This window comes from Dipodomys ordii, unplaced genomic scaffold (assembly GCF_000151885.1).
Source record: "Dipodomys ordii isolate 6190 unplaced genomic scaffold, Dord_2.0 Scaffold129, whole genome shotgun sequence".
NCBI classification, from domain to species: Eukaryota; Metazoa; Chordata; class Mammalia; order Rodentia; family Heteromyidae; genus Dipodomys; species Dipodomys ordii.
This window is the reverse complement of record NW_012267345.1, coordinates 2,601,185-2,628,119: the sequence shown is the minus strand read 5'-3', so window position 1 is coordinate 2,628,119 and position 26,935 is coordinate 2,601,185. Positions and strand designations below refer to the sequence as shown.

The following is a 26,935-nucleotide window of genomic DNA, read 5'->3' as shown; positions in this document are numbered from 1 at the left end:
GGTGTGGGGTGGGGAGAAGGGGCTAACTCTTCAGGTGGACCAGGCTCCCCACCGGACCTGTTACTCTGCACCTGGCCCTCGTGAGGGTTCCAGCCTTCAGGAGCCAGGCAAGCTGCTTAACCAGAGAACTGCCCGAGGACATGCAGGCCTCAGAAGGGCTTCCTGCCTTCTGTGCAAAGACAATGTCCTCTCTCACCACTCTTCCATTGGCAACAGTCGCCTATTGTCCTTGGGTGCAGCCTAGCACCCAAAAAACTTTCTCGTGGCATGACAGAAGTTGTCTCACTCCCGGCAGTCTTCTCTCAGGCCCCTCCCCCGGGGCATCTGGGTTCTCCTACCCCTGCCCTGCAGCACACACTGGCCATGCCCCTGGCCATGCGTGGGACATGTCAGGGTATTGCACTCTCCAGAAGCTCATGTCCAAGGCACTGAAGATGGCTGACACTCCTTTTGTCCACTGGTCAGAAGGTCAGGTGGAGGCCCAGCATTCTGACTTTGTCCCACTGCCAGGGAAACACCCAGCAGAGCACAGGTCCAGTGCTGAAGGTGGTGTCCATTGAGAGCCCAACAATAGACCCACAGCAACCTGGCCTCAAATACAGCAAGTGCAGCTCCAAGCTCTGAGAGCAGCACCAGAGACGTGTGATGCCGATGGAAAATCTTAGTGCGTCTACATTCCCACGGTGCCAACAGGCACCTCGCATGGTACCATTCTGTTTGCTGAGACCTGATTTGATGGTTGCTTCTGCATCATACAAGATCCACAAGGAGAGGAGAGTATCCAGGGTCCTCAATACACTCCCTACGGTCCACAGCCACAGGATTAGCGGGAGGAACCAAAGCTCCCTCTACCCGTTTGTAGAGGTGCCTCTGTCCTGGTGGCATTCTGGGTCTGCCATCCTGGGAGGCCATCACCTGTCCTAAGCAGAGCCTATCACCCCCTAGCAGTTCTGCAGTTGCGCCCAAATGCCCTACATGAATGGGAAGCTGAGTATCCTGAGGTAGCCTCTGGCCACACACGAACAGGTGAGTAAATGCCCCTTGGATTTGCTTAAAGTACAGAAAACATATCCTAGAGTCTCAGCATCTGACATGGACAGAGAGGCCACCCAAAGAACCCTGTCTTCCCCAGCTTGGCCAGCATGACACCCGCTCAGCCAGAACAAGGAGCCAGAGGAGCACCGGTATACCAGAGAACACAGGGGGGCTGGCCAGTCTCAGCAAACCCACCCACCATTAGTGACACCACGGGATCCTCAGAAAGAGCTCTAGGACAAAGAAGAGCTTCAATATCTCAGCCAGCCAGCCACTCATTTCACAAAAAGGAAACTTTCCATTGCTATTTCTCTGTACGTTTGGGGTTAAAGTTCTTCCCCGGCATTGGTCCTCTCAGCAGCCACGTCTCCTGACAGGATCAGGCAAACTTCCCTCTGTCAGCCGTAATGTTCTGATTGAAGGACCACACCACTAGCTCTAATGCTATTGGAAAGCTATGAAAACTAGCCATAGTTAAGAAAAAAAAGCAGAATTGGAAAGAAAAAAAAAAGAATACAAGGAAAATGGCAAGAAAAGAAATGGGGGCAGACTACAGGACTGAGTGTGCAAGATTTGGTTTGGGGACCAGACAGAGCGGGACAGTGAGGACATGAGTGTGAAGCTGTCAAGGTGTGACCTTTGTATTCATAAGCACGAGAGTTGGGCAGAGACGAGTTATGGGGGTGCTAGAAGCCCAGGAATTTGTCCCAAAGAGTCCTTCAGTATTCCAATTCCTCATCCCAGAGGGACCAGTACCCAGTTTCTTTCTGGCTCTAAAACAAAGCTCTGGCCTGGATTCAGACCATAAAAATGCAAAGGAGGAAGGGCCAGACCTGCTGGAAAGACTGAGTAACAAGAAAAGTTCTTCTCTCCAACATCTCTGCTTAGCTCCAGGCTAAAGCTGAGGCCCCCACAGCCCTGGGTCACAGCTCAACAGCAGGCATGAAAACCAAAGGCAGTGGGAACCCCAACCAGCCCCAAGAGCACAGATGCCCGGAAACCTCTGGGTGCTTACACTCCACTTGCGCAGGGCTGCCAGGCAGGCCTAAGGGTGACCACAGAGCCTGCCTGCCCGTGTGTCAGGACAGGGGCTCAGAAGCCAAAGGAGGGGTCAGCAAAGAGAAGGCAAAGACATGGACAACTGGGAAAGCTCCTGAAAGAGACAAAGCAGTGGGAGTGCAGGAGGAGGAAGAGAAGAAGGGGGAGGAGAAGGGGGCGAGGGAGGGGAGGGGGGAGGGGGGGGAAGAAAAGAAGGGGGAGGGGAGGGGGAGGGGAGGAAATAAGAGGAAGGGGAGGGGGAGGAGGAGGTGGTAGGGGAAGAGGAGAGGGGGAAGAGGGGAGAGCAGGGAGAGGAGGAAGAGGAGGAGGGGAGGGGAAGGAGGAGGAGGAAGAGGAGGAAAGCAAGACACTTTCAATCATGAGTACCAGTTCATTTGGCAAGAGCGCAACAGCCTGCAGCCACCAAGCCTCAGCCAGTGCCAGGACTTTCCCGTTCAGGACAAAGCAAGCATGCTAGGGGCCTTAGGAGAGGCTGGGGGAGGGGTTAGGCAATGCAGGAGCCTGAAGCAGCCCCACCACCACCAAGGGGAGAGGGAGCAGGGTCAAGGCAAGGGTCATAGGCACTGTAGGCAATGGCAGCCCAGCCAAGCAGTCAGTCTTTCCTCAGCCCTGCCCCTCTGTCCATCCCAGGAGAGAAGGGGCCAGCCTGGGGCGGTGCCTCGGAGAAGGCTGGGAACCTCATGGAGGAGAGAGCAAAGCAAGGGTGCTGGCCAAAGACAGGAGGTCAGGGAGCGCAAACATACTTGAGGTCAGCAGAGTGGGCAGCCATGAGGTTTCTGAGGCTCTTGTCAGCAAGAGGGCAACCAGAGAGGCTGAAAGAGAAGAGATGGGATAGGGGTAAGCCACAGAGGGGGAGCAGAGGAGGACAGGAGGAAGACCCCCCACAAAGCACCGCGGCCAGGCCAGGAGCAGGGCACAAACCTGCGGTGGGAGGCATAGTTCCCGGTGATGTGGCCACTGCCGTCACAGCCGGGGGTGGGACAGCTGGACAAAGGAAAAAGAGAGTCAGGACAGAGAGTGATGCACACCTGCAGGCCTGTGCCAGGGTGAGCCAGCTGCAGGCAGGCAGCTAGCCCAGGTCCCCATCCTTGAATGACCACAGCCCTCACCTCTTGGACTGGCACACTCACACACAACTTAAGAAGGAAAAGTAGAACTTGAAGTCAGGGTGCCTCTGAAGCTTGCGCTATGTTTGTACCTGTGTGCGGTGTGCACATGTATGTATCCATGAGCATGTCAGTGGGTATGCCTTCCCTCTCCAGACAGTGAAGCAGCATGACCTTACCTTAGGGCCAGAAACAGCCGCCCTTGAGGAGCACCAGCCCCAACTCAGGTTCTGAACACAGACCTGGGCTGGGCCACTAGTGGCAAAGGTGCCAGACATGGAGAGCCCCTCACAGTCCCCTAGGGAAAGGGTTAGTCCTGCCTGTTTCAGCCCTAAAAGGATCTTCTCAAGAGAAGGGCTGGAATCCAGAGGCTACTGCGGCTGAGGACTGGTCTCTGTGCCTGGTGAGGGCATCTTGTGGACCTCTCTGCTCCTGAGTCCCCATCCCCCACTCCGCCCTGCACTCTGCTTTGCAGCCTTGGGTGAGGGTTCTCCCTCATTCTTAATTGATTTTAGAGGGTTGTGTTATCACCCAGCACAGCACAGGAACAGGAAGTTTCCATCACTGTGTGAGCTGCCTGGTGAAAGGCAATCAGCCCAGGCAGACAAAGCCCTGAACTGAGAAAACCTGTTGGCATGGGCTAGGACCAGACGTATTCTTCCCAGACTCTTAAGAGGCCAGCAACTGAGGCAGAACTTACGTAAGCAGCTCCTTCTTTATGTCCTTGGAGAGAAACTTCAGCTTAAAGTTGGTCAGGGTAACTTCCCCCGGGTACTTTCGCTCCTCAAAGTTCTCTTCTGACACTTCCTGGTCATCTGCTTCAGAAGAAGCAAAAGAATGTGCTGCTGGCTCTGACTGCAAAAAACCAGCAAGGAAAGGTTTTAACAACTGTCAGGACAGATACCCAACCTGGTGGGCAAGGAAGAAGGACCCTGAGGGTAGTGTCCATAAGGCGAATCTTATCATCTCCTACCTTACAGAGAAAGGAAGGCCAAGCTACACGCACATGCACGCACGTACGCGGACACACAGACCACACAGACACACAGACACACACACACACATTAGGCCGGGACTCCCTACACCACAGCTCCTAAGCCACTTCAGAGACAGGACCTTTCCTCCACCAAGTCACTCACAAGATGAACACCTGACTGTAGGGTCCTTTGGGGCTGGGATGGTTCCATGAAGCTAAGCTTGATGACAGTGATGACAGAGCTTGTGAAAAACTCAGTGACCTTGAGAGATAGCCCCTTTCCTGGGCCCCCTCACTGTGGCTTGGTCACAGCAGGCACGTCACAAACGCCATCTAAGCACTAGTTCTGGGGGACATTTGTTCACCATGGGCAGCCTTAGCCCTGAGGCACAGGGGCAAGGGACAGTTCTTCACATAGAGGTCCAAGCATCCCACAGAGTCAGAACAGTAACACCCTATAGGACAGCTGCTCAGAGGTCACATTACCGCAGGTCCTATTAGCTTGTTCAGACTCCATCTCACAAAGAGGAGGGCCTGTGAGATGCCAGCCAGCAGGCCAGCTTTGGGTAGTCAGTGCTGTCTGAACAAGCCTCTGGGAAGGCGATTTGTTTTTCCCAAGCAATTAAATAAAGCTCCTCAGAGAGCATACTTGGCTAAGTCTCCAGGATAAGTGAGTCTCCAGGAAACAGAAGAGGGGTTCTAGAGGTCTTTGGAAACGAAGGGCCTGGAATACCTAGGGACAGTATAGAAGCCTTGAGCCGGGCTGGTTGGAGCATTTGAAACAGGAATCCAATGGAAGAGGGACAGGAAAAGGCATTTCTGGAGCTGAACTGTGCCTAGGAGAGGAGTGGGGAGAGAGAAGGTTTAGGGATGAGTCAAGGCTGCTGACTGCAGACTGTTAGACATTGCCAGAAGGTGGAACCTGGGGCAGGCTGTGGTGGTGGGATCTCAGGACTTCTCAGCGATCAGCCTGAAGATGGGCAACAATGCTCTGAGGCAGAGGTCTACAGCAGTAGGAGGAGATCAGAATTGAGCCAGGGCCAACACACAGGCAAGGAAGGGGACTAGAACATCTATCCACCAAGGAGACCAAGGAAGCACCTAGCCAAGAAGTCATGGCAACTAGGCTGGAATAGAGCAGGAATGTTAGAAGTTTCAAGACCCAGGATGAGAAAAGACAACGGAGACATTACACAGAGAACACCCCTACCTCTAACAGAGCCCCAACTCACCAGACCCAGGCAGACATAACTCCTGGTATGCTTCCCTCCTTTGAAGGATGAGCCCAGGACCCCTCTTCTGAGGCCTACCACCCAAGGGTACTAGAAGTTTAGGTCAGTGACTGAGCCACATGATCTAAACTAGAGATGCAGTCTTCCCCTCCAAACATGGGGTGACCCTGAGACCCACAGAAGGATGGTGTGAGGGTCTGATTAGGGGCCTGCCTCCCCCTCCTCAGGGTGTCTGGCCCTTCTTACCAGAGATCCCCTCCAGAGGAGCCTGGGGAGGGGAGGAGTGTGGAGCACTCAGGCTTCACACAGGAGGCCTGGCCTCTGCTCCTGGAAACAGCCCGCTGTGGGGAAGCCCTGGGCAGCCCATATCTGAGACTCTTCATGTCATGGTTAGGAAGATAGAACAATTAGAAGAGGAATGCTCCACAACTCTGACCCTGATGCCTAGCCTATCATTGCCTCTTTCCCTGATTCTCCTTGTCTCGGGAAGTCAGGGCACTACCTGTCATGGGGACCCCGAGCCCAAGCCCCTGAGCCAAGAGTTTCCTTACTGCCCTTGTCAAGGAACCAAGTGGCCAAACCTGTCTGGACACCAGATAGGCTCCACTGGTTGGCGGAAACCAAGGGAACCTGAACCTTTCTCAAGTCATCCCCACCACCTGAAATAAATCTCTCTTCCCCTATAGCTTCAGGAACTCACACAGTACTGGATGCCCTGTTCTCCAGGGCAGAACACCTCTCTCAACGTACAATATGACCCTACATGACCCCCTCCCGGAAGTCAGACCCTGAGTCCCAGCTGTTCTGACAGTGAAGGACCCTATGTGAAAAGTGATGGACTCCAAAACAGCTGCCTGAATTCTCCTAGGAAGAGTTTCCTAAAGAGCAGGCACAGTCCACAGCAGCCCTGCACGCAGGAGCCACCAACCTGCTCTCCTGGCCCCCAGCCCCGGCACCCACCTCCTCAACCTCCTCTTCTCGCTGACGGCTGGGCTTGGTGTAGTCTAGCGGCCGGTCCCACTCATCCGGGCGGGAGGCCTGGCTGGACTGGGGTGAGGTCATGGAGCTGCTGGGGGCACTGGTGCTACTCTGGCGCTGGGAGACATCAGGAGACTTGAGGCCAGGGCTGCTGCTACAGCTGCTGCTGCTAGGGAAAGCATTTTCCCGTTTTCGGTGTTTGTGCATACTCAAGTCCAGAGTTCCATTTTCATCTACCTCAATATCCACAGACTACAATTGCAAAGGTGAAGAAATATATGTTAGAGAGCCCAGCCCTTCCCATCTGTGCTTCTGGTACCGCTACAGATCTACAGAAAGCCTCAAACACTGACTCTCACGGGAGGAAGCACAGCAACCAGATGGACAGTGCCCAAGAAGGGCATGTGATGGAGCCCTCTGGTTCCTCTCACCTCCAGACAGCACAGAGCTAGCCCCATGAGACATGCTGCCAGGCTGGGTGACACTAGGCTCTTCTGTCGAAAAGCGTGGCACATACATGACGCTTGTAGCACAGTACACAAGACTGTCTCAGGGAGACCCATTCATCCTGTTTGACTATTTGGACCATGACCAGAAGGGAGCAAAGTTAAGAATGGGAAGTATCACCAGGTGCCAGTGGCTCACGCCTGTCATCCTAGCCACTCAGGAGGCTGAGATCTGAGGATCACAGTTCAAAGCCAGCCCAGGCAGGAAAGTCCATGAGACTTTTATTTCCAGTAAGCCACCAGAAAACCAGAAGTGGTGCTGTGGCTTAAGTGGTCTTGAGCTGAAGAGCTACGGGACAGTGCCCAGGCCCAGAGTTCAAGCCCCACAACAGATGGAAAAAAAAAAGAAAAAGAAGAAAAGAATGGGAAGTATCAACTAGACCCCACTGGAAGCCAGTGTGCTTAACTGAAAACTACCTACCCCCCCCCTCCTTCAGAGGCACTACGGGGTCACGCCCACCTTGCTGGGGAAGTCCTGTGGCTTTGTGCTGAGGTTCTCTGGCATCTCCCAGCACCGCGTGGAGAGGTTCAAGATGGCAGTGGCAGCCATGTGGGCCGCCTCGGCGTCGTGCGAGTAGTCGAAGCCTGCAGAAGAGGGTGAAGTGCTCCTCAGATAACCACGGGGGGGAGTGCTCCCCCGGGAGGGGGCCTTTGGGGAAGGTTTGGCTGCAAAAAGGGAACAAAGCTGCGCTGACATGAACCTGAACAGACACATCAGATGCATGGTGAAGTCCGGGGTGCTGTGACGTTTGTGGCCAGCCACCCCCCCAGGTCCACCCACACCTCCTCACCACCCCCTTTTCCAATACAAAGGAGGCATCTCACTTCTGACCTGACCAAAATTTGGAAAGAAGGAGAAAAACTCTATAAAGCACACCATGAGCACTGACCAAAAACCGTTCCTGCAAATCTAGGGCAAACAAAAATAACTTGCCTACCAGCAAATGCCTAAAGAAACTAAGGAATTCCTAATAGAGTGTTGAAAGGTCATGCACATGGAAACTTCTGTCACCTCCTCTCCATAGGCATTACATCTAGCTAACTTTGTGTCCCCAGTAATAGTCACTGCTACTTTAATAAAGCAGCAGTAGGACTCCACAATGAAGGCATAAAATGTTATCCTTTCTACCAACTATACTGCAGCCTAAAAAAATCACTCACATGACACCCTGAGTATCCAGGAAACAAGAAAGATCCAAGTATATGGAAAGTTCATTGTAAGTCCCTCCTTAGAAGCACTATCCATCGCACATCTCTATGTGGACCCCAGCCTCAGCCTCACTAGCAGCATCTACTGACATCAGAAAGAGACCCTCCAGCCCAGGAGCAACCAACCCAAGGAATTTTACTAATTTAGAAAATTAATTCCTGCTACCTGGGGTAAATGCCTGGCCCAGTCCCATATGTGTACTGGCTGTTTTTTTTTTTTTTTATCTCATATGCATTTCCAAGGCTGATGGGCTTGTCATTCAAAAATGTGTATGGTTAAGTTGCAAGAAAAGGCAAGGAAGCCAAGCACCAGTGCATTGCACTTGTAATCCCAGCTCCTCAGAAGGCTGAGATCTGAGGACCATGGTTTGAAATAAGCCCAAATAGCAAAGTCGGTGAGACCAAAAAGCTGGAAGTGGAGCTGTGACTAAAGTGGTAGAGCACACTAGCTTTGAGCACAAAAAGCTCAGGGACAGTGCCCAGGCCCTGAGTATAAGCCTAGAACCAGCATGCACACACACACACGCACACAGAGGGGCAGGGAAGATTGCCGTAGATTTGCAGGAATGGTTTTTTGTCAGTATACTTGTCTAGAAAATGTGTTGCCAATGTCACAAATAACATTACTTCCAGTAACAGTATCCTTCCTTCCAGGATCCTACCCTACTTAGTCCTTCAGCTTGATTCTTTCCAGCAACAATGTTAGGGAACAATTGCACTGAGAGAGAAGTTCTCCCTCGTGTCAGTAAGTTATTCACATCTGTAATAGATCTGGTGTTTGCTTCACGAATCACTAGGAAACGCTCAAAGTGAATGTAGATGGAATGCAAGCCTTGATTTTTGCTTCACAAATCATAAAGACACATACACACTAAGTGAGTGTGAGTGAGATCCACAGCCCAGGGAGGCCTCCACAGAGCCTCGTCAGGCAGCTGAGCTTAAGGTGAAACCTCAGGTCTGCAACCCAATCCCTCCTATCTTCTCAGGGCATTCCTTCATCCTCAGAAGCAACATGGGAGGACAGACAGACAAGAGCATTCTCCCCAACTTACACTGGAAGGCTTTGGGTGAGGTTTCGCTGGTCTGAATCTTTGGGGCAAGCATACGTTTGCCAAAAACCTGAGCGTCAAAACTTGCGTAGTCGAAGGTAACCTTGGAGAACTTCTCCAACTCCTTGGCCAGGTTAGCCCTGGGAGTGGTGGGAGCTACATTGGGACGGTAGCTCCCATAAGGAGGGACCTCGAGCTGCTTCACGAAGCACATGGGTCTGAAGAATAAGATAAATGAACAGCCGGTGAGGACGCAACCCCGAGATCCCAGGTTAACCCCTCCCATCCAATGTCCTAGGCAAGGACCTCACACACCCAAGCAAGAATGGAGACCCATCTCCCATATCCTGCTCCTAGAAGCTGGTTATGAAGTATGAAGAGTATGAAGAACCCCGGAGACAGGCCGTAAACAGTATGACAAAGGGCGGCCTGTAAGGAGGAAACAATAGTATGTCCACTGGCAGCCAAAGGAAAGGCCTGAGACTTAGGAGAACTTAGGCCAGAGCTCAGGCGAGCAGGCATCCAACAGCTCAGCAACAGTTAATGAGGTCTTGGCAGAAAGCCCAACGGCAGCACAGCTGAGCACCATAGCGGACCACTAGAAGGCAGAATTCTAGGGGCAAAATAATCTAGCACTTCAGCAAAAGCGAGAATTAGGGCATGGTGGGTTAAGAGCAGAGGTTTCTATGTCCTTCAGGCAATGCCTCCGTTCTTGAAGTGGGCGTCAGACGGCCCTGAAGGAGCTGCTGGAATGGTCACCAACAACAAAAAGGGACGTTGTGATTACCCAGTTCATTGTTACTGGTTCAGGGAGAGTTGTTGGGAAACAATGCACCCAACACAGGATGTAGAAAGGAAGATGAGCTGTGGGGACTGAGACAGTAGAGCACAGAAGTGCTTTGGAACAAACTGGCTCAGAGAGATCAAAAAGAAAAGGGGCCCAGGTGGCTTTCTAGCTCTCATTCTTTCTGACTGGACAAAGCAATACCCTTGAGCATGATGATGAAAACCTCTGAAGACTGAACACTTATAGAACTTCAGTGTGGTCTGAGAAGAGAATCACTGGGCTGGCCCTGCAAACCACAGAGCCCACTCTAAAGGGGCTAGGAAGACCAGATACCAGCAGGGATAGGGTGAACCCAAGGTCCAAGAAGAGTGGGAATCCATACTGGACACGCCCAGCCGGATCTGGAGAGGCTGCAAGAGCAAGGTCAACTAGCCACTGGCACAGAGACATTGGCTTTGATCTTAACAGATTCTCTTGGCCAGGCTTGAGCCAGTATCTGCACACTTCATGTTGGAGACATGCAAAGCTTTGCAGCACTAACACTTACAACCTAGGGTAGGACTCCAGAAATATAGGCCCCAGATAGAATCAACAGTTTCATGAAAGGTTTCTGTGTCATGCTGCCATTACGAGTCCTGGCAAGTGTTCATCACGGGGAGGAAGGCAGAATGTCACTGGAGTCTCATGAGACTTTGTTTGCTGTCTGCTTTTCACAGGTGGATATTAACGAAGGCCAGAGTCCCAGAGAGTGAAGTCTCAGAGCCTGTCCTCTCACAGACATCAAGCAAAGTCACATCCAGGCCTCTTTTGACATTTCTGTCAGTCTTACACCAAAACACGGGGAAAAAAATCAAATAATAACTGAGAGGAAGCTAGAAGTAAGAGCAAATAAGACAGAGTAAAAACCGTCTGAGAGCCAACTGGTGGGACTATGCCACCGGGGACCAGCAGAGTTAAAAGTGCCAATGGGTAGGACTTGAGTGCTCCAAAGACTGGGAATACCAATGTGGCTGGAGAGCCAGAGCTATAGTGCGGGGGACTGTTCTTTAACATGGCATAGCCTAAGTGGGCAGCTCCCATCTGGCTGGAGTGTGCCAGGAAAGGAAGAGGGCAGAAGCTGGGGGGCTACAAGAACAGAGCAGTGGCATACCACCCTTGTCTCCCACTCATGTGCGAGGAGACAGAAATGGAACAGGTGTCTAAAACACAGGAAGAGGAAAACATAAGTCAGTCCTAGTTTCTCAGAGAAATGAAGAGCAAAGTGTCCTCTGAGTGAGAAGAGCAAGTAGGGAAAGGAAGGAGTGTCCTCCCAGCCAACTGCACCTGTGCTTCCAGGACTCATACCCCCACACCTACAGAGACAGTAGTGGACTGCACTCCAGAGACATCTCTGAAGACAGGCTGGGGGGGGAGCCTCAGGTGAGTCCCTCAGGCTCTGATCTTACGTGTGACATCCACTTTCTAGGGTCTCCTGAATGGGGGACTAAGCAGATGTGCTCTGGACAGCCCTTCAGAATGCTCCTTGTTGGTGGAAGTACATTTATTCATGCACTTGCACACTTGTCTAAACATACTCACATGGATGCATACACAGCAAATGGTTACTCAGACACACATACACATACCTACCTGCACACAGGCCAGCAGGTGACCATACAAAAGGAGTACTTTGGGGAGCAAGGCTTATGCCCCCCCTCATCTTGTGTATGGTCAACTCTGGGATGGGAGAGAAAAGAGAGCAGCCAGATGCTTCCTGCTTAAAATGCTCCTTCCCACTGGCACAGTCTCTCTCTGCACATGGTTCCTCCAATAGAGGAACTGATCGGGTTAGATGTCTTGAAAGAGGGCAAGGCCTGAGGCTAAGGCCAGACAGCCAGGCAGATATCTACACCTTGGTTGGGGCCCTAGAGAGCTTGACAGCTGTGAGACTGGCCCTGTATGCCGAGGTACACATGTGTTTGTACACACACACACACACACACACCACCTGAGACTGAGCGAGGGACCCTGCCGGCAGGCATCTAGGACATAGTCCTTTCCATTTTGTGGCTTATCTCACCCACCTGAGAATCCGATCTGAATTGGAGCTATTCTTGGAAGGGTCTCCCGCCTGTGGCTGCTGCTTCTCATGAGACTTGGCTAATTTTTCAGCAGCAGCAATCGGACATCCAGACAAACTAGAAGAATGAAAAGGACAGACATTGAGGCATTCCCCAGCCCAGGCCTGTTCCAGGAGCTGCAGGGTTGTGAGGCCCAGAGTCAGGAGCATAACTGACATTCCAACAGGACAGGGCTTTTTGTCCAGCTTTGTCCTATGTTCTCAACATATAGGCTTCTCAGTCCATTTTTGCTTAAGAAAGTGCAAACCTTGGGCAGACCCCCTCTTCTCCATGGGTCAGTCACTAAGCTCGCTCCTCACCTCCCTCCTCCCCTCTTCAACTCCCAAGGTTGGAATCTGGAACCAACTCTGAATCACATTGTCAAGGAAACTGACCACAACCTGGACACAGTACTTGCAAGATGCCTATCCTCCCCTGGAAAGCATCTTCCCCTCAAAAGAGAAGAAGGGAACAGGTTCATCTGTCAGTGCCAACTCCTAGACTGTGGGGGTCACACAATCACACCGACTTGGGCACTTGACTCTTTTTGAACAAAGTGGTCTTGAAAGCCCTGGCGACTCTCCCAGCTAAGAATGTGCCCACTGGGGCTCAGACACACCCTACAAGATTACCACCTGCTGCTCTCCAGGTGGGTATGGGTCTGATCCATTCTCACGGAGGAAAACAAGACAACTGAATGGACAGTGAGCAGAAGCCTTGTGACCACTGGTCTTGGAATTCCTCCAAAGCAGCCCCAGAGTGCAGCCTTGGCCACTGAGTTCCCTGCTTATGTTCTCAATTGTTTCCTTCCACCCACAGACAGGAGATTTTCCAAAAGTGGACAGGCTGTGACGCCCACAAGGGCATGAGACTTCTCAGACAAGGTGCACGTGTGCCCCAGCTCACAGGGTGCTAGCTACAACACCCTGATCTGGTCTCACCAGCTGCCACCTGCCCAAGCAAGGACACAGCATTTCTCAGGAGCTACATGCCTGCCCAGAGCCATTCCAAGACAAGGGCCCTGGGACAGATCTGGCAGCCCGCATCCCCACCTCGGCCCAGCTCAAACCAGTACCTTCTATGTGTGTTTCGGTTGCTGTTCACGTGGCCCTGGCCTGTGCAGCCAGGAGTGGGGCACTTTAGCACGTTCTCATGCATGGCCAAGACTGTAGAAGAAGCAGGGAGGACAGATGTGAGCAGGTGTGCTTAAGGGGTCAGTGCACGGAGATCCAGGAGCCCTCCAAAGGCTTTATAGGCAGAGGGAAGCCGTGACAGCCTGAAGCAACAACCCTGGGCAGCTCCAGACCAGAACCACAAATGCGAGCACTGTCTCCAGCCAACTTGGGTATGTGCCTTCCTGCTGTTTTGCAACTCTAAACCTAATTTCCACAATTTCTTCATCCAGACAAAGGGTTAAGCTTTCAGACACAGAGGTCACAGAAAACATAGCCATTGCCTTTCACAATATGCATCTGTACAATCTATCAGGGACTCTGATCCAACCTGGAATTTCTAGGTGGAGATCTGAGCGAGTTACATCCCCTGCCTTATATGACTCAGATTTGGGCTTATGGCGCTTGAGGGAATAAGAATGAGCATTTGGGAATCCCAAAGGGACAGGGCTCTGGGCAGGCTACCCCTTCCAGTGGACATGTCTAATACCACAGGAGCCTGAGCCTCGGGCTGTGAAGCTACTTACTCTCTGGCGGGATTCTATCCTTGTGGGGACAGCCAGACAAGCTGCGGTGGTGAGGGTACAACCCAGTAACATGGCCAGTTCCATCACAGCCAGGTGTTGGACACTTGATCTCACGCTTCTCGGTTCTGGAAGAATCTAAAACATACAAGATACACCCCATAGAGCCAGGAGGCTGGGTAGTGGTTGTAAGAAGAAAGAGACAGATAAAACTTCTTCCATCGTTCTGAATATCCAGAAGCAAGGGGTGTGAGACTGCTTAGGAGCCAAGAGGGGCCAGAGCGGGAAAGCGGGAAAGCTGGAATCTTCTTTAGATAGGCCTAAGCCAGTGGCTCTCTCCTACCCTAAATGCAGGGGGGCAAACTTTTGAAGAAAACAGTCCAGGTCGTGGCTGCAAACAGCTATGGAGGCCTCATAGATGAGTGCATTTGTCACTCTCCCTGACAAAAGGTGACTTTGGGCTTTGATGAAATGAAGAGAACAGAGGTTAAGTCATTTACCCAAGGCTGTGTGACAATTAAATGCCTGAACAAAAAAAAAAAAAAGTCAGTCATCGTTACTGACCTCTCCTGGCACTGATCAGCCCAGGCACAGGCACACTGTAAGTATGGGGACTAGAAGAGGATCCTCAGAGGGTGGCTGGAGTCTGGATAGGCTACACCAGAGCCAAGCCCAGAAACCCAGCACCACAAAAGGCAGGCCTGGCGGAGGGCTCCAAAGAAAAGAAGCCCTGGCTCTGCCCTTCCAGATTTGAATGGACAGGGATTCAGGTTTCCACTCATCTGGGCAACAGAGTATCCTGAGGGGCCCCCAAATCTGTACCCCTTATGTGCCTTGTCCAGAGCACTTACTTCATCTACCCCTAACATCAGCCCCACTGTCTGCCCTTCCACGTGTGTGCAAATTCCTACAGCCAAACGGCCCTGTCTGATATCACCAAATCTACCCTCCACGTCTTCCTGGGTTATGTCCTCAAAATCTACCCCTAAATGCCAGACATTCTATTCCTTGTCCACAAGTCTAAGTCCTTCACATACCTGGGCTCACTAGGTGTCCCACCAGAGTCTTCCCTGTTCTACAGACCCAAAGCCTCAAACCTGGCTCTGAGTCTGTCACCTTCAATCTGTGTTCCCTGATGCCCATGACCCCAAGCCTAAGCCTTCAGTTTCTATCCCCTTATCTCATAGACATGGATATTCCCAGAAGGTATATCTCGGTATCTGTATCAACAGATCTCTTGGCTGAGATGACCATGTGTGTAGCCTATGGGCTCCCCATATATCTCTTAACTTCTTGGCCCCTTACTCCTATCTGAGTCTCACACATACTCACTGCATTCGCACCCATGCACACACACACACACACACACACACACACACACACACACACTGCTGCCCTTCCTGAGAGCAGGCTGTGTAAGAGCACAAGGACTCCCACTACCTAACTCTATCCAGAGAAAAGAACCTAGCCTTGGAGAGGGAAAGAGGAGACAGGTCAAGGTCACGCCCTGAAATTAGGAGAGTAGAAACATCAGGCTCAGAGAAGTGTAAGGGTCAGAGGTGACATTTCCACGGCCTGGCCTCCTAGCATTACAAGCTAGTTCACTTATGCAGCAGTCCCAGGCCCCTGTCTGGGTTAAGAGTACGTGACATGAGCAGAAGAACACACATGACCAGCCGTCCTTCAGATGCTGGTGGTCACAACACTTCCTCAGACCTGAACTGCTGTGTCCATCCCATCCCTAACATCAGCCCAGGCCCAAACCCCTTCCAGAAGGCAGGCTGGGCTGACTTCCCACCCACAGCCATTCTGTGAGGCCATCCTTGCACCTTAGGTTCTTTAAAACTAAAACCCAGGTGCAAATGCAGAGCTATCCGCAGGTTGCTATCCCCAGAGGAGCAAGGGACAAACTAATAACGCTGTGTCTGCCTAATGGTCTCAACCACACAGAGGAGCAGGAGAGGCATGGAAACAGACTTTGGTGACTGAAGGCTGCCCGATGTCAGGGTCTATCACCGTCCGACCCCTGCCACAGATGTAGGGAGGGGCAGCACTGACAAGCCAGGCAGCACACGAGCTGGGATACCAGCCCTCCCACCACCTTCTCTCTCTCCCGCCTAGCCCCTTCTACACAGCTCGCCCTCACGGGTCTCTCCAGATGACTCTACTTGAAGGAGCACAAGCCCATTTCCTTCCTCTTTGGCACAGTTCTGTGTGTATTGTTCCGTCTGCCTTTCTATTCTTCCCTGTGGTCATGTCTCTCCCTAGCCTGCATGCCTGGGGTAAGGCTGCACTCCTTGGTAAAGGGGGGAGGGCCGTCATGCCAGGCGGGCCATCCCAGCCTACCTTTGCTGTAACAGCTCTTCCGAACAGCATCCAGAGTTTTCACCACCTTCCCTGGCTCACTTGGGCCCAGCTGGCTCTGCTCAACTGGCGGACAGCCTGGCTCACACACAGCGCGCACCTGCTCAGCCTTCAGGGCAATGGCTTGTTCCAGAAGACCCAGGTTTCCACGTGTCATCATGTCGTACATCTCTGACTCATCTGTGACCACTGACTTCTGGGATCTAGCATCTTCATCCTTGTCGTCATCAGAGCGAACCTCCACAATGACTGAGTACTCAGGCTTGGGACTGTGTGGCTCTGGGCACTGGGGCTCAGGGCCCTTCTGGGCAGAAGTATGAGAGATAGCCTCCCTGAAAATCACATCAGGACCTGCCTCCTCTTCCCTGTCTTCCTCCTCTTCCTCCTCCTCCTCCTCTTCCTCCTCCTCCTCTTCCTCTTCCTCCTCCTCTTCCTCCTCTTCTTCTTCCTCTTCCTCTTCTTCCTCCTCCTCCTCCTCCTCCTCCTCCTCTTCCTCCTCCTCCTCATCCTCTTCTTGACTCAGAACACCTTTCTGATTACTGAACTCCTCTCTGGCCACATCCTCCAGGGACTGGGGACAGGGCTCTTGGGAACGGTCACTGGTGACCTCGATGACCTCTTCTGCATCTTCTGGCTGGATAAAGAGTTCCTTCTCACTTTCATCACTGGTGGCCCCCTCCGTAGTCTCCTCCTGGAGTAGGTGCACAACACTGGGGACTGGCTTGGCCACCTGGACCAAGTCCTCCCCAACCAGGGTCTCTTCAGCAATTTGACCCAAGTTTAGAAGAGAGGTTGCAATGATTCCCTGGTAGCTGCTGTAGCTGCTCTTGGAGGGACCAGAGGGGCTACTGGTGGGGTTAGATCCAAAATGAGGCTTGATGGGGCTCCTTCCTGCATAAAATCAGAAACACAATGGGGGCTGGAGGAGAACAGACAGAGTGTCTCCAGGTCTCTGCTCTTAACCAGAAGCCACCTTTCCACCCCACCCGATTGCCCAGATACCAAAGTCTAGGAAAAGGTACAGGATCTAGGTGTGGCCCTTCCCATCAGCCCTCAGCCTGGATGCAAAGACCAGGGAGGTCATGCGCACCTCTGTCCCCTGAAAGCCAAGAATTAAGTCATTTTGATATTTTTCAGCTCCAGTTATTTCCTAACGAAAGCCAGGTGCTAGCGGCTTTCACCTATAATCCTAGCTATTCAGGAGGCTGAGATCTGAGGATCTGAGATTCGAAGCCAGCCTAGACAGAAAGTCTGTGAGACTCTTACCTTCAATTGACTGGCAAAAAGCTGAAAGTGGAGGTGTGGCTCAAATGATAGTGTGCTACCCTTGAGTGGAAAAGCCAACCAAGAGTACAAAAGCTGGAGTTCAAGCCTCAGTATCAGCACACACACATGTGCACACACACACACACACACACACACACACACACACACATCTGTAATAATATTTAAAGGAACCAAATTTATAGCTTTTAACTCCAATAACTAAGATGAGCTGACTACACACCAGCCCCGTGGCACTCATAGTCAGTAGCAGGAGCATGTGCTGCTACTGTGTGCTCACACACACTGAGGAGGCCCAGATAGCTCCAGCCATGAGACCTGACCCAGGGCTTCAGCTCCAAATAGCCTTCACCTAACAAGCATGCATATCAGAGTCTTTTCTACCTGGAACACAGAAGCTACCTTGGTTCCGTGGACCATGATCTTGCTCCAGAGGACTAGAAGAAAATCAGAGAGGGATCAGCCTGGATGGCTTCCAAAATAAAAGGGCTGGAACCTTACTCAGTGATACAGCACCTGCCAATAAAGTGGGGGTGAGCTCTATCCAGCTCCCCGGCCCCAGGACTGCCACAAATGGCAAAAGTCCATCTCAAAGTCAGCTGATCCCAAAAGCTTGTTGGGAAGGAGGTTGAGAAGGATTGGGCCTCAATTTTCATTCCAACTCCCAGAACTCACTCTGAACTCTGCCGCTCTGCCAGGGCTCTGGGGGAATGATAGAAACTCCTCTCTGGAGATCAAGAGACTACCCCTTCCTACACTTGCCAAGGTCCAGGTCCTCCCTGTGGTTAATCCTGTGGTTCCCTCTCTCCTCCCTCAGCTTCCCCACCTTCCCCTGAAGCCCCCTTTAGAGTTCCCACTCAGTCCTTCATCATGTGATGTGTGACCTGAGGTACTTCCTCACACCTCTCCTTAGTGTCTGAGCCAACGTCCCCAAAATCCATCTAAGAGCCCCCACAGATACACCATCTTACACATAGCACAGACACACCTGGAATCCTACCACACAGGTGCACATGCCCACCAGCCCAGGGTCTGCATGCCTTCCCACTTCTCCCTACATGATACTTGCATACACCACAAACCCCTGCAGCCCCGGCAGCTCCTCTCTCAGGAAGCTGCCCGTGTTGGCACAACACATGCCTTGTTCTCAGAAGGCTCTCCTCACTCAGGCTAGCTCCCTCCCTGCTCACAGGCTGCAATTCTCCAGGCCACACTAAGCAGCCTTTATTCAGAGAAGAAAGAGCAACAGAGCACCTTCAGCTGGCTCCAAGCGATGAATCTGCTCCTGTCCTGACATCTCAGCATCAGCCTCCTCCAGAGGGCCTTCCGATTCGTCTGAGACAGAGGCTTCCTTCACCCCCGCATCCTCACTGCCATCACTGTCCACACGATAGCTCTCATCCAGAGCCAGCCTCAGGGGGTGCGACTTCCTCTTGGACACCAGGTGCTCAGCCTCAGTGCCCTCCTGCTTCCTCTTCTTGGCCAGAGGACAACTCTGTAAACTGGGAGATAGAGAGGGTGAGGCAAAAGGCCAGGCCAAGGCCACAGAAGCCTCTGAGCATCTGTGAGCATCTGAGCCCTGTGAGCATCTCTTGGGGTTTTTCTCCCTCTGCTGCCACTCTCAGCTGGAAGCCCCAAGCTCTGATATATTTAAAATCTTACATCTAATTGTGTATATGTGTGTATGTATTTATGTATGTATGTATAAATGTATCTAACCAGGAACTTTTAAACGTATATATACATTTATATGTATATATACGTTTAAAAGTTCCTGGTTATATTTTAAATTGCATTGCAATGGGACAGCTCTACCCTTGCAGCAAGGATTCCTAGTCCTTCAGGGCCTTGCTGACCTGGGCTGCTTCTCTCCAGTCATCCCACCAGATCCAGCCAGTATCCCACACATACCCTAACCCAGTCTTCAACCATTTCCCCTCACTCTCACCCCTTATGTCTCATCTTCTGCCTTTTACATCCACACCAATCCTGTGAACCTGGCATGGCGGTGGGAACATCTAAGGAGATCAGGAGGATCACATGAAATGACCACACTGATAGCCTTAGCAGCAGTTCACATTAGAGCCCAGGTTGGCCCTCAGACCACAGTCCAGTGCCTGAGACCCTGTAGGTCTGTCAGGGCTCTGGGGGATGATGCAAGACCCTTACTCCAATTTAGGGATGAAGATAGCAGCATTTGCACAAAGGCCTGTATAGTGTCAGAAGCCAGTGTTTACCATGGTTCAGGTTCCTGTGTGCTGAGACACACCCACAGTTCAAGGGTTGCAAGAAGTTGCCAATACCCCATGCTACTTTGGACCAGCAAGCCAAGGAAATTGCAAGGCACCCTGATGGGAGGGGAGGGGCAGGCTTGAGTCCTCCTGGGCTGCAGGAGACCTGCTGTAAACACTGCCACATGAACACACCCCTGTCTTGAAGCAGCCCCTGGTGAGAAAACCAAGGCACGGCTGTCTGGCTGCTTCCTCCTGGCTCACTCCCACCCAGACTCATCCAGGCAAAGGCCCCACAGGAGTATGGTCCAGAGTGAAGACAGCTGGGGCCAGCCTGGCACCAACAGCCACAGATGGCAACAGAGAGTCAGGGAGGGGACCCCAAATTTCCTTCACAAGAACCTCTGAGAGAGCCCAGGGGCCTCTTACCTTCGGTGCCTGGAGTACTTTCCCCGAACATGTCCAGAGCCTGTGCATCCTGGGGTGGGACAGCTGGGGGACAAGCAGAAAAGGTCACCACAGGTGTCAAGAGCCTAAGGACCCACCAGGACCCAGCCTGGGGAGCAGGAGATGGTCTCTGAACCATTTATCTCAGGATAAAACTGGTAGTTTGCTAAGAAAAATTAGTGAAATAACTCAGCCCATTTAAATAAATGAATAGCTCATTACAGTTTTATGAGTATGTTTAATTAAAGATCTGTATGTGTAAGAGCACGGCTTCTCACATTGGCATCTGCTTGCTGGGCAGCTTCCTTGCCCCCAGGCAGACATTCTGCCAGCTGCCAACAGGTATCCAGGGGCTCAGAGACAAGCCCCCTTGAGGCACCCAGAAGCAGCACCCTTTCCATAGGGAGCTCGTGCTCATCTGGTGCAAGACCAGAGCACAAAAGTCAGAATTCTCCAGGCCCATCACCAATGCTATAAGGCCTGTGCCCACCAAGGGCAGCAGTCTACACCCCCTTCCCTGCAAGCCGAATGGCTGCCAAGCAGGGAAAGCTCTGTGTGGCCCAAGCCAACAACCCCAGTACCTCTGGCCTTGTACGGGTCCCGGCTACCACAGAGCAATGAGAAGCCGGGAGGGCTGCCCCCCGCCATGTGAAGGACGTGCCAGCTGTTCTGAGAAAGGCACTGCCCCCCATGACGGAAGCTATAACAGGGTGAGAGTAAGACCCCCTCAAGTTCCTTCCTTCAGCTATCACCTGTCCAGCAATGTGTCTAAGTCTGTGGGGAGCTCTGGAAGAGTCCATTCATGGGCACTGGCCATACTACCCAACCATGGCAGCAAGGCCAGGGTTCTACAAGATCTGTCAAGTGAGAGCAGCCGCAGAGCGGCCTGGGTAGTGTGTGAAGCCAGCATCACCACACCACAGGCTCCTACGGATTGAGACATGTTCACAGTCTGCAGGCTGCAAGGCGTTGCCAATGACACCACACTACTGTGAACTGGCAAGACAGGGCAACCTCCACGCTGCCTGAAAGATGGAGAGGGAAGACCCTGAGCTCCCCATGGGTTAGGGACAGAAACCTCCCTGGTACTGGTGGAGGTATACAGGATGGGGGTCTCCGGTCTGAGCGCCTGCCTATGATCAGGCTGGGCTCTCCTAAAACATAGCACATCCACCCAGGGCCTGTACAGGGAGAGGTGAAGGGCAGCTTCTGAGAGCCAGGTAAAGGACACTAACTCCTCCTGTCCGGATAGCACCAATGGTAGCTAGTAGATTGGCTATGGCCTGATTTCAGATACCAGGGACCCAAAACTGGCCATGTAGGCCACAGTTGCTGACCTCCCCAGAGCCGGTCCCAGTCCAAACAATGTCAGTAGCCGGGGCTCCTAAGGGCTTCCCTCCCCCACAGGCCACTCTTAGAAGGGCATTGAGGGGGCAGCTGCCCTTAGTGCTGGACTTTGATGTGTTAAAAGGAAGATAGAGCGGCAGAGCAGAATGGAAGAGAGACTGAGGCCGCCAGGAGGAAAGGAGGAGGGAAGAGTCCGGAGGGATTTTTTATCAGATTTCCTTTCTAGACAGAGGGAATTGCCGTGGCCCTGGTCTGTCTATTGTGAAACCCAGGCTCACATTTACTTTACCGTCTCAAGAACTAGCTTAGAGACTTTTCACAAAAAGCTCCTTGTTATGTAAGGCTTGAAGCTGAGGTCCCAATTAGCTGATTAATCGCTGAGTTAATCGGGCAATTAGGTGACAGCTGCTGTGGAAGCCTGTGGGGCGCTGTGTTGCCCCCTCCCCACCCCATGTCACCTGCTCTAAGCAACTCCTCCACTGCTCAGAAGGGTCCTGGTCCCCAGCCAACACCTCACAACCCAACCTCAGGGCATGAGACTTAGCTAAAATCCAACGCGTGTGGAACTGGCAAGGCCACTCTGGGACAGGATACAGGAAACCCCTGATACCCAGCAGCTGAGAACACATCCAGCCAGAGGCTCCAAAGTCTGCAGTGGCAGTAGGCATCAACCTTGAGATTCACAGGTTCACCTGTCAGTGCCCATAAGCACCTATGACCACCTAAAAGTTCATATGAGCAACTGTGAGCACAGGAATACATACAAGCACACACAGTGCCTATAAATACCCTGAACACATGTGAATATACACAATCAATAAGCACGTGTAAACACATACGGCACACGGACCTATGAATAGCTTATATGCTCATGTGTGCATCTGTAATATGTAGGAATGCCTGTAAGCATAGGCTCCATGCCTCCTGAGCCGCCTCCGTTACGTGGAAGAGACAGACCCTGGCTGATCCCTGCCTGGTCCTCAAGTCGTACTCCTGAACTTCCCAGCCTTGGCTCCTGCGTAGCTGAAGTCGGTGGCAAAGATGTAAGGGGGCAGAACAAGCAAGGCAGCAAAGGGCTGGGGTGCACTTCTCAGCAGCCAATCTGATGACCCAAACATTTGCCTTGGGTAACTCCACTTGGGAGGAGAGTCAAAGCCTAACTCGGGGCCTCTTGCTTTCGTTACCATCCTCCCAAGGGACTGGCTTCCTTCCCACCCCAGGCGCACGTAGAAGACCCCCACACTACCTGTCCTCTAAGCAGGAGCTGGCCCATGGCTCAGAGAAAAGGTCCTCTGAAGAGGAGGGGCTGGACGAAGGCCTGCAGGAATAAAGCCCTGGCTATCCTGACGATGTGTCTCGACGCTGATAACCCTAATCGTTGGCTTTAATAGAGCCTTCCCAGGTTGTGTGGCAGCTGCTAGATTTGACCAATATGAGGCTTGTAGTATCTGTCAGTTTTCCACAGGTGCCAAGGGCAAGTCATTCCCTTGGAATTAAATGCACAAGGAAATCCAACCAGTTCCTAGGGGACAAAGAGGCAGGGCACCTCATAACAAGCACCCCACTACCCCACAGGGAACAGGTTCTTCCTGAGCTGTGCGGTTATCTGGGGGGGGGGTCAATGCAAGCAAATGGGTTATAAGTCACTTGTCTACTGAAGAAAGTCAAGAACACAGGCCTACACCCAAGTGATTCTGCACCAGTTTGCCTAGTAATCACGATTTGCCCTTGTAACATAATATTCCTCTCCTAAATGGCAACAGCAAGCCCTGTGTGTATCACGCTCACAATTCTTGCACCCACAGTGTGAGCCACCTTATCTGATTATCTGATCAGATCCCAGGGTAAACTGGCCAAGGGAGGGGACAAACAGCAAATGCCAAGGAGGCATAAATGCTTTCACCACAAATGATGTACAGGATGAGCCACACATGCACTGCAGATTATCGCCATGTGGAGGCTGTGGACAAAAAACATGTAGAAGCACAGGAATGAGAGTTGTCACCTGTGGAGCTGGGTGGACTCCTTAGCATAAGTCTCTGTTCCATTTTGCTCTATGCATTCCTTTTAAAAATGAAGAACTGTGGGCTTGTAGTTCAGTGACAGCACTTAGCTAGCATGTACAAGGCCCTAAGTTCAGTCCTTCCCAACACACCTCCCAAAAAAAAACAGGGGAAATTCTGAAGGAACTGTTGGTAGAACATTAGACACCAATGTATTTGCCCACCAGGTGTCCCAAGTTAAACGCCATCCTCCTGGGCCCTTTGAGAGTCCTAGGGCCTCATAGCCATGGCTTCTTCGGCCTATCCAAGGGGGCTTCCCTCTAGGGAGTGTCCTGGCGCTTCGGGGACGCTTCCTGGGAAACCCTGAAGCGCTGGTGCCTGGTCTTGCAGCTGTCCACTTGTCACCCTTTCTACCCTGACCCATCACCGGGCTTCCAGCAATAGAGAACATGAACCAGCTCTTTTAGTTGGACAACGCTTAACCCTAAGGCTCACTTTACACACTTCACAGATAGGATAAAAACACTACCACTGGTGCTTCCAGGACTATCCCTGGGTTGGCAACTACCCTAGGACGCCTTCACAGCCTGGGGCTACCTCCCATGCCCTTCCATTTCCAAACTAAAGCCTGAAATACTGGAGGGAAACTGGTCTTCTGTTCCATCCTCTTCACAAGAACCGTGCAGTAAGCTTTGAGGTACTTGTTTTCCTGACTGGTAAAGAAACATCCGCTTAATAATTGTAGCATGAAGAAATAAAACAGGTCCTGACCCATCTGTTCACAGTTTAATAGTAATCTACCCCTGAACAGTAGGAAGAAACATCAAAAAGCTGCCAACTGCATCCACCAGCCCATGAAACAACTGTGCTGACTCAGGTTGTGGAAACCCTTTCTCTCATCTGTGGCCAAACTGCAGCATTTGCAGGATTCAACCAAGAGCACCTCACCTCTGGTTTTAGGGACCTTGGTGACATACCAGAGCCTTGGTGGTGACCAGAGCTTCGGTCACTGCCGTGAGGATGGGACACCTTTAACGGGGCCGTTCAGAGCTAAAGAAGAATACCTGGGATATGGTACACAGAGAGGCAATCCACCCCCAGAAAGAAAGGACCTTCAAGGAACACTGAGGACATCTTCAAGGTCACAGGAAAATGGGTGGTGGTGCCAGTGGGAGCAGAACTTCTCACCTGAGATCTGCACTCGTAGTCTCCGGGGGTCCTGAGTAGCGAAAAAGAAACAGGAATTTTAGAAACCAAAGAAAACAACTAAGAGCTTGCCAGGGATGGGGTGGGGAGCCTCGTGGGCTCTGAATTGCTCCTCTGGTGCCACCCTTTGCTAACCTCCAAGAAGGTGCTCTTAAGTCCGGGTGTTAGTGACTAGGGTCCTCTATAATGTATCAGATCCAGCGTTGTTTATTTTAGTCACTCAGCGTGTTTACTTGTAGATGTATAGGCATATTCTAGTTGCCACAAATGAAGGAAAGGCATGCAGCCTATGTTTCTTTGGCTCTGGCTTACTTCACTTCATATAATTTTTTCAAGTCTTTCCATTTCCTTACAAAAGATACAATATCATTGGCAAAGGAGGCCATGCATAGGAGTGGAGGACAAAGGCTCAGTAGCTATGTACCAACGATCACATAAAATACTATTCTATGAAATGAACTCCAAGAAAAGGAAACAAGAGACGTTCTTTAGTTACCTTTGGTGCTGTTTTTGTTTTCTTTTCCTTTTGTCTTGTTTGTTAGTTTGTATTTGGGAGCGTAAAAGCGTGGGACAAGGATGAACAACTACAACAGTGATACTAGTCACTACATGGAAAATGAACTGGATAGCTTATGGGTGGGAACTGGAGGGAAAGACTGGGAGAGAGAGGCAGAAGGGGAGACATGGTTCAGAAAGAATTACACTCGTTACTCATTACCTGTTTCGTGTAAGTGTAACCTCTCTGTATATCAACTCTACAATAACAATATTAAAAAAAGAACTGTCTCCTCAGCCACATGCTTGCTCTAAACCTACCCCTGAAGGACTTGCAGAGTGGACCTGATCTCTGAGCCCACAAGGCCCAGGGTGCTATCTCTTTCTCTAATTGTAGATAATATCAGCTTTTGGCAGGAGACATGACCCATCAGATCCAGCTAGAGATGAGGAGAGACGTGCCCACGCCAGTCCGCATGACGGGCACTGATTGCAAAGATATGCAGAGGTCCTACCAGGGCAGGCAGTCCCGCAGATACTCAGAGCTTCTGACACTATGGGTCATGACAGGATGCCCCTGCAGCTGTGAGGGAATGGAGACAGCCAAGGGGTTGAAGCTCAGTAACTAGAACCCCTGCTCCGCTCTGTGCAACAAACTTCCAGTCCTCACCATAACCAGTACTAATCTCTGGGAGGGAAAGGGCTAATGGCTACGGAAACAATCCAGATGCCCCCTATAGGCCAACGGATCCAAAAATTGTGCTACCTATATACAATGGAATATTATGCAGCCATTAGAAAGGACAAAATAATGGCATTCAAAGGGAAATGGATGGAACTAGAGAAATCATGTTGAGTGAGGTACGCCAAGAGCAAAGAGACAAACAGCACATGGTCTCCCCAATAAGTGGATGTTAAGTCTAAAACATAAGGAGATACGACAAAGTAAACAAGACTCGAGAAACAAAGGCTCCACTCATCTGGTCATATCATTACTAAATGACCCCATGCTGCTGACCACATATACGATAGATAGATAGACATACATATATACATATATATATATATATATGCACATGAGAGGGAAACTAGAATCAGAGGGAAATGGGAAAACATACAACAGCGGGACCCGTCAGCTGCACTGGTCACTGATGAAAATGAACTAAGCAACTCAATGGCAGCGATGGGAGGGAAGGAGTGAGCGGGAAAGAGGAACAGCTGACACTAAGCACCTGATGTGGAAGAAATAACTGTCAAAGCTCATAGAATTTACAAACTTTACAGACCCCAATAAAGACAATTTGCCCCAGGAAGGTTAGAATGTATTTGTGACTTTAACTAAGTATCACTATCTCACAATACTGTGAAATTTGTAAACATTTATGTAATTACAATAAAAAAAAAGCTTCTTAGATTCTGAACTAAGGATGAAAAGGGTAAGGAGTCCTGAGGGCTCCAGGTGCTCCACATAGCAAGGGCTATGTGGAGAAGAACTGCATTTGTGATGGGTGTTTTCTCTTGAGAACCATTGAGCAGATTGGCACTGACAGCTCCAGACAAAGCAGCTCGTAAGACAGGGACTCACACCAGACCAGACAGCACTTACCTCGGAGGGCCTTTGACCGTGTGCGGGCTCTCTTGTCATCATTTTCTAAGCTCATCTGCAGGCAAACAACAACTTATATGTTAACAAGAAATCCAAGTCAGCAGTTGCCTCTTGTCCAGAACTACTCAGGACATCTGGCCAAAGCTTTGACAGTGAAGGTAAAATGGTGACCCAGAACAGCAAAGGTGGACCAGGAGCAGCAGGTTGGACAGGGTACAGG

General features: G+C 51.3%; 1 protein-coding gene across 1 annotated transcript in view; it reads right to left on the bottom strand.

Moving 5' to 3' along the window:
- Myt1 (myelin transcription factor 1) overlaps positions 1-26,935 on the bottom strand; it is a 70,006-nt gene that overhangs the window by 12,333 nt on the left and 30,738 nt on the right. Inside the window, exons 3-16 of the mRNA XM_013030368.1 lie at positions 26,716-26,770; positions 24,597-24,627; positions 20,041-20,103; positions 18,635-18,882; positions 16,079-16,987; positions 13,736-13,870; positions 13,112-13,202; positions 12,001-12,114; positions 9,154-9,368; positions 7,353-7,477; positions 6,369-6,638; positions 3,901-4,055; positions 3,016-3,078; positions 2,838-2,906 (exon numbers count right to left, since the gene is read on the bottom strand). Of these exons, the coding sequence (XP_012885822.1) occupies positions 2,838-2,906; positions 3,016-3,078; positions 3,901-4,055; positions 6,369-6,638; positions 7,353-7,477; positions 9,154-9,368; positions 12,001-12,114; positions 13,112-13,202; positions 13,736-13,870; positions 16,079-16,987; positions 18,635-18,882; positions 20,041-20,103; positions 24,597-24,627; positions 26,716-26,770 (2,543 nt within the window). The remainder of the gene's footprint in view (positions 1-2,837; positions 2,907-3,015; positions 3,079-3,900; positions 4,056-6,368; positions 6,639-7,352; positions 7,478-9,153; positions 9,369-12,000; positions 12,115-13,111; positions 13,203-13,735; positions 13,871-16,078; positions 16,988-18,634; positions 18,883-20,040; positions 20,104-24,596; positions 24,628-26,715; positions 26,771-26,935) is intronic.